Here is a 7,776-nt window from a genome sequence, read left to right as displayed (position 1 = left end):
AAAAATTAATTTATTGGAATTTTCATAGCGCCGGATATTTTCAAATGAATGAAGGTTTCCGAAACACTTTATTTTTCAGCTCATTCTTAGACAGTCATTTTCCTTCCAAAAACTGATTTTATCTGCAAAGCTTAAGTTGCTGGGAATTATAGCGTCACATTACCCTTTGAGTCTAGTTTTCAAATCATTTTCGTTTGCTCCGTTTCGATTTAAAAATGAATTTGCTACGGATTTTTGAGTAATATTTCTTAGTTTTTTTTTCCAATTATAATGAGCTGTCTATTATTTTTTTTTCGAACCATGCTTTATCATGCCCTATGGTTTTGGGGCGTGACAAGTTTGGTATCAGAGCCTAGGCTGTAGTTCCTATGGAGAATTTTGTGATGTTTGACTGTTGATGTTATGAACAAGTTGCATTGTACCATGCTATGCGATAAATGATCGTAACTTGTTGATTATGTGCTCTAAAGTGTTAAATGTGTGCCCTTTTAATTGCATAAATTCCTATGCTATAAAGTTAGATGGTATGTGATGAGTGACTTTAAATTGTAACATTATGTCAAAAAAAAAAAAAAAATTATGCACATATGCTTATGCTATAGATGTTGTATGCAATATGATTAACTTGATTTTTAAGTGTGTTTTCTAGTTCATGATGTCTAGAGAAGCTGCCAGTGCTAATTCAAATGAACAGCTTACAAATGATGAGAGGCTTGCAAGGGTGTTCCAAGCCTTAGAAGATCTCACTGGGCTAATGGGACGGCAAGTCCAAATGAACCAGGCTCCCAATCCAGTTAGGGAGTTGACAATAGCTGAACAGAAGATAAAGTGTCTTGCGGAGTTTCGGAGGCTCAAACCTCCAAATTTTAGAGGAAATAAGGGTCAGGTTGTATGTGAAGCTGAGAAATGGCTTAAAGAAATCAAAAAGCTTTTTGAGGTGACATCCATGCCTGAAGAATTCAAAGAAGCCATTGCCTCATCACTCTTATTTGATGAGGCCGATCACTGGTGGGACACCGTAAAGATTAGACATGATTTTGAAAGCATGACTTGGACAACCTTTGAAGAACTCTTTTATGCCCAATATTTTCGAGATGTGGTTCGTGAAGCCAAGCTACAGGAATTTCTTCATCTCACTCAACGTAATATGACGGTTGCTGAATATGATGCTAAGTTTATGGAATTAAGTCGGTTTAGGAAGTGCTTGATAGCTATGGAGGAGATGAAAGCCTCAAAGTTTGAGAGGGGACTCCGACCCACCATCCGAGAAAAATTAGTGGCTCTACGCATCCGGCAGTATTCTGACATGGTAGACAGTGCCATGAGTGTGGACCGTGAAAGAGAGGATTTTCAGAAAATTCAAGAAAGGTCTCGGGGTTCGCATAAAAATCAGCATCGTTGTCCTTCCAACAACAAAAGACAAAAAGGTGGACAAGATTCAAGTGGGGGCAGTTTTGAAGGCAACTTCAATAAAGCTCTTGATGAATATTTTTATTGTGGAAAAAATGGGCATTTCAAACGGAACTATCCATCTCTACTTTCAGCCCCAAGAAATGATCAAGCTCAGTCTTAAGTTCCTAGTCATTCTCAAATGTCTCAACAATCACAGCCACACTCGAGGTACTCTTATCCTGCACCGGCAACAACCACAAATCAGCCTCGCTCAACTTACAAAGGAAAAATGCGGACCAAGCTTCTAAGCCACATGGAAGGGTATTTTGTATCAGTCCAAATGAAGCCGAAGGGCAAGCTAGCAATGCGGTTGTTGAAGGTACTGTTATGATTTTCCACACCTAGGCTCGTATATTGTTTGACACTGGTTCATCCCATTCCTTCATTTCTGAATCTTTTGCATTATCTTTGGGGCTAGAGGTTGTTCCTTTAGATTTTCCACTTGAACTTGTTACTCCGGTAGGGGAACTTACCAAGAGCATTTTAGTTTGCTAGTCTTGTACTGTTTCCATTGCGGGTTGCTCTTTGGTTCATGACTTGATCTTGCTTGACATGAATGAGTTTGACGTCATACTCGGAATGGACTGGTTATCCTCTCACCGAGCTATAGTGGATTGTTATTATAAAAGGGTAACCTTCTAAGAAGAAAATGAAATTACCTTCTGTTTTCGAGGAGACATGCACATCCTTCCACCATTGTCTTCTTCCAAAATGTTCATGCTAAAAGGAAGGAGCCGAAATTTCCTTCGCCTTCTAGGTTCCATTTGTGGGAAGCCGAGTTTTTTGGCACAATCTGTTCCAACAGTTGTGGTAAGTGAATTTGAAGACGTTTTTCCATCCAATTTGCCTGGATTACCACCCAAGCGAGAAGTAGACTTCTCCATTGAGTTGTACCCTGGAACTGCTCCAATTTCCGCTTCTCCTTACTGAATGGCACCAGCTGAGCTTTAAGAACTCAAGAAGCAAATACAAGAACTCCAAGAGAAAGGGTTTATTCGGCTTAGCTCTTCACCTTGGGGTGTTCCGGTTCTTTTTGCCAAAAAGCACGACAGTTCTTTACTGCCTTGTATCAACTACCGAAAGCTCAATCGGGTAACAATAAAGAACAAGTACCCGTTGCCACGAATAGATGAATTATTTGATTAACTTCAGGGCTCTAGTTTCTTCTAAAAAATTGATCTACGATTTGGGTACCACCAGCTGCGAGTAAGAGAAGAAGACATACAGAAAACAACATTTCGAACTCGATACAGCCACTTTGAGTTTCTTATCATGCCCTTTGGATTGACCAATGTCCTAGCAGCATTCATGGGTTTAATGAACCGCATCTTCCAACCATATTTAAATCGATTCATCATTGTTTTTATAGATGACATATTGATTTATTCCAAAAACCAAGAAGAGCACAAAAAGCACTTGAGAGTGGTTTTCCAACTTATTCGGGAAAATCAGTTGTATGCTAAGCGAGAAAAATGCGAATTCTGGATGATAGAAGTAAAATTTTTGGGCCATGTAGTGTCCAAAAATGGCATCTCAGTAGATCCATCCAAAGTTGAGGTTGTTTTAAGTTGGGAAAGGCCAAAGAATGTTACAGAAATTCGAAGCTTCCTCAGACTAGCAGGGTATTACCATCGTTTTGTAGATAATTTCTCCCGAATTGCAATGCCATTAACACAACTGACAAGAAAAGGGGTCAAGTATGAGTGGACTGAAAAATGTGAAACAACATTCCGAGAGCTATAACGCAGGTTGACAACAACACCCGTTCTCGTCATCCCCAACGGTGAAGACAAGTATGTTGTCTACAACGACGCTTCTTCAATCGGCCTTAGGTGTGTTCTCATGCAACAAGGCAGAGTTGTGGCTTATGGTTCATGCCAACTAAAGCCACATGAGCAACATTATTCGACCCACGACTTAGAATTGGCTGCGGTCATTTTCGCACTCAAGTTGTGGCGATGTTATCTTTACGGCTCCAAATTTGAGGTGTACTCCAATCACAAAAGCTTGAAGTACTTGTTCACCCAAAAAGAATTGAACAACTGACAAATAGGATGGCTGGAGTATCTTGAAGATTACGACTTCACGCTTTATTACCATCCAGGAAAGGCCAATGTGGTTGCTGATGCTCTAAGCCAAAAACGCCAAGCTATAACATACAATTGTGCCATCCAAGCGTGGAGGACATACAACATTTTAGAAGAGTGCAATCTGCAATTAAGCGAAATAAATGAGAAAGCTTATGCATTTGCTTTGGTAGCTTGACCCACACTACTTCAACATGTCATTGAGGCACAACGATAAGATGTGCAAGAATGGTCTTTGTTCACAGATGGAGGTCTACGTTTCAAGCAACGTCTCGTGGTACCAAATGAGCCTAACATTAGAAAAGAAGTCCTAGATGAAGCCCATCGCTCGAAATTCACGATTCACCCAGGAAGCACAAAAATGTATCGAGATTTGCGTTGACATTTAAGATGGAAAGGCATGAAGACTGATGTGGCAGAATATATGGCTAAGTGCCTAACTTGTCAACAAATTAAAGCGGAGCATCAACGACCTGCCGGCCTACTTCAACCACTTCCCGTTGCTAGGTGGAAATGGGACTGTATCACCATGGACTTTGTGACCGGACTGCCAAAGACTCGAGGTGGCTTTGACTCAATATAGGTCATTGTGGATAGACTTACCAAATCAGCCCATTTTCTTCTAGTCCATGCCACGGATTCATTTGAAGCTTTTAGTAAGCTTTACGACCAGAAGATTGTGTGTCTCCATGGCATTCCCTTGTCCATTGTATCCGACCGTGATCCCCGTTTCACCTCCAAATTTTGGAAGGGATTGTAAAATGCTATGGGCATAAAATTAGACCTTAGCACCGCTTTTCATCCTCAAACCGATGGGCAATCGGAGAGAGTTATTCAAATCCTTGAGGATATGTTAAGAGCGTGTTCTTTGGACTTCAAGGGCAGCTAGAGTGAGCACTTACCATTAGTGGAATTCGCCTACAACAATAGCTATTAGTCAAGCATTGGTATGGCCCCATACGAGGCACTTTATAGTAGGCCTTGCTGCTCTCCTTTATGTTGGGCTGAAAAGGAAGAAGTTCTCCTTGTGGGACCGGAGTTAGTGCAGCAAACCATTGAAAAGATTAAAGTAATTCGGGAAAGGCTATATGCAGCCCAAAGCCGGCAAAAGAGCTACGCCGATAAAAGGAGGAGGCTACTAGAATTCGTAGTCAGGGACTTTGTTTTTCTCAAGGTCGTTCCATATAAAGGCATTTTCAGATTTGGAAAGAAAGGTAAACTCGCCCCAAGATTAATAAGACCATTCAAGATGGTTCAAAAGGTAGGAACACAAGCGTATCGATTGGCTCTACCACACACGTTCGCTCATGTTCATGACGTGTTCCATGTGTCAATGCTTAGGAAGTACCATTCAGATTCCTCACACGTTGTCAAGTGGCATGATTTGCATTTGCAAGAAGACGCTTCCTACCTTGAACAACCTATTCAAGTATTGGATTGGAAAGCAAATGTTCTCCGTAATAAGACTATTCCACTTGTGAAAGTTTTATGGCGACACCACGAAGTAGAAGAGGCAACGTGGGAGTTAAAGTCTGATATGCGAGATAGATTTCCTCATCTTTTTCATGAATCAGGTTTGCATTATGAAACTTCGAGGACGTATTTTTTTTTAGGGAAGGAGAATGTGACATCTTGGGTTTTTATTAGGTTCTTTATATTCTTAAGTAAATCATTTTTTCTTTACAATTATTTTTTTTCCTCTTGCTGCCACATGAATTTATTTATTTTTTATCCTTAATATTTAAAATGCATCACGATTTATTTTCCTATTCTTTGTGAGTTAAGTTTTTTTTTTTTTTTTTTTTTTTTTTTTTTTTTTTTTTTAATCTCTATTATGCTGAAACTATTTTTTTTTTCTCCATAGTGGTGTTGTATTATTTTCCATGTTTTAGGTAGAAGGGTGGGCCAAAGACGCAATTAGTTAGCTAAGTTATGCGGGTTCACTATTAGAGGAAATTGTGGGGAAGTATTGCTATTTCTCTGTATTTAAATTAGATGGTAGGGAAAACTTGCAATTTACACAAGATTTATGTATTAGTGGGAAACACCTGTCATTATTCCTAGCATCCTAAGGACACGTTTGTGTTCTAAGATTGACACCAAGCTTAGGCCCTTCCACATATTTTCTCTGCATGTAAGAGTATCTAAAAGTAACTAACAGAAAAGGGAAAGAGGAAGATCGAGCAAGGAAAAGAGGAAGAAAAAGGGAGGCCGAGGAGGGCTAGGGAGTTGTTTATTCATCTATGTAATTGGTAGGGATTCTCTAATTTTGCTGATTTGGGAGATATTCATTTTCTAAAATTTCTTTGATAGTCCTATATGTTATATTGAAATTTCTTTCTCTGTAAGCTCATGAAATATTTCTCTCTAGTTGTGATACTTAGATTTTTTGAATGTCATGTTTTCTAAGATGTGTAGGTTCTGATTTTTCCTCTTTGAAAGATTGAGACAAGCATTGTTTATATCATGTCAAAAACTAATTTTTTCTTTAATTATTTGAAAATAAGGGTACTTCCAGTTAAGGTTTTATGAAATCCCTTTAGGCAAATTGTGTTAAAGTGAGATGTTTACTGGTTTGAGCACAAGAAACAAATTTAGTAGATTTCCTTCAAGTTTGAACTTCTAAGTTGGTACAATAGACATCATGAGAACAGATTTTCTTGGGTGAATTGAGACTGGGTGCGTGAAGTCTCGGAAGGGAAAAGAGGGTACGAGTTACCCTAGGGTGAAAGTCCCAAAACCCGTAGCGATAGACCCTTGTTTGGGTATTTGGGAGATGTTTACACACTGATCGGTGTGGGAGTGACAGTGTGGGACACTCCGGGATGAGTTGAAGGTGTTCGATGTATTGTACCAAAGAAAAGAAAATATTTTTTTAATAAATTTCCTGAATATTTTGTTTAGCTCACTATGAGTTTTGTCTGTTCTTTTGTATGAAAATATAAAAATTCTGATATATATAACATAGTCTATAATTAAAAGAACAAAACCTCATTGAGGCATCATTAGAATTTTCCTACCGGCATTGTCTCACTTCTAACAATTTTCAGGTACCGTCAACCGAGATGGTGGACGTAGGGATATTAATTGTGGTCCATGATTTGCTTTTGAACTGGGATATATTTTTGGATTGAAGCCTATGTTGCTTGATGAAATTATGCTGATAGCATGAGTAGTTTTATTTTGGTTTTTATTATAGTAGTTATAGTATGACTCCTATAGTAGGTTGTAGAATTGTCACTCTTTGTGCTGGTTCGAAAATGTTAGCATGCTCTTCTATTGTATATATTTGGTTTTGATGTTGTATATAGTTGGCTTAAGGTGTAAAGCATGTTATGGTGTTAATGTATGGGTTTAGTCTATTTCAAGGTATTAGTTGTACCCTCTTTTATGTGTATACCAATGTAGTTTTTGTGAATTGACTAAGTTTCTACCCATTTGTATAAAGACCTTGGTGTGTAAATGTATCTGTTTATATGTAAATGGTTATCTAGAGACTTCTTGCTTATGTTCCCTGTGGGTTTGAATGATGGAATTGATGATAGGGAATCAGAAATTGTTTTGTTGCAGGAAATTCACTTTTCTTTCAATTTTGCTGAAATTCAAAAATTTCTCCAAGGAGCTGTATTGATCCAAATGCTTTCAAATTTTTACCACAACTTTTTTTATGCATCTAGTATTTCTCCATAAAATTTTGTAATTTTGGATTAACAGATATTTTTCTAAAAATTCGAGAGTACAGCTGTCCGAATTTTACATCTGTTGGAAATCAGATTTTACTTGAATTATTTGACCAACTTTTCGAGAACGGATCTTTATAAAAATTTCTAGTTTTATACTTTGCTAAGTCTACTTTCCAAAAAGAATTTATTGGAATTTTCGTAGCTCCGGATATTTTCAAATGAATGAAGGTTTCCGAAACACTTTATTTTCAGCTCATTCTTAGACAGCCATTTTCCTTCCAAAAACTAATTTTATCTGCAAAGCTTAAGTTGCTGGGAATTATAGCGTCACATTACCCTTTAAGTCTAGTTTTCAAATCATTTTCGTTTGCTCCGTTTCAATTTAAAATGAATTTGCTACGGATTTTTAAGTAATCGTTACTTAGTTTTCTTTCCAATTATAATGAGTTGTCTATTATTTTTTTTTGGAACCGTACTTTATCATGCCCTACGGTTTTGGGGCGTGACAGGGGTTTAGTTAAAAACACAGATAAAAAGGGTGTTTCATGTAGTTC

At 38.0% G+C, this 7,776-nt stretch overlaps 2 protein-coding genes across 2 annotated transcripts; both read left to right on the top strand.

Moving 5' to 3' along the window:
- The first annotated feature begins 655 nt into the window (after positions 1–655).
- On the top strand, positions 656–1,573 carry LOC132304755 (uncharacterized). Its single transcript, XM_059802477.1, has one exon. It carries the CDS (start codon positions 656–658, stop codon positions 1,571–1,573), a length of 918 nt encoding a protein of 305 aa, XP_059658460.1.
- A 2,915-nt stretch (positions 1,574–4,488) lies between these two features.
- On the top strand, positions 4,489–7,360 carry LOC132304754 (uncharacterized). Its single transcript, XM_059802476.1, has 2 exons — positions 4,489–5,113; positions 7,254–7,360. The coding sequence occupies exons 1-2, from the start codon at positions 4,489–4,491 to the stop codon at positions 7,358–7,360; spliced, it is 732 nt and encodes a 243-aa protein (XP_059658459.1).
- The last annotated feature ends 416 nt before the right edge of the window (positions 7,361–7,776 follow it).

Source organism: Cornus florida, unplaced genomic scaffold (assembly GCF_030987335.1).
Source record: "Cornus florida cultivar Cherokee Brave unplaced genomic scaffold, ASM3098733v1 CherokeeBrave_3.0.0_Hap2_Chr04, whole genome shotgun sequence".
Lineage (NCBI taxonomy): Eukaryota > Viridiplantae > Streptophyta > Magnoliopsida > Cornales > Cornaceae > Cornus > Cornus florida.
The sequence above is the reverse complement of the archived record's forward strand: the minus strand, read 5'-3'. Positions and strand labels throughout refer to the sequence as shown.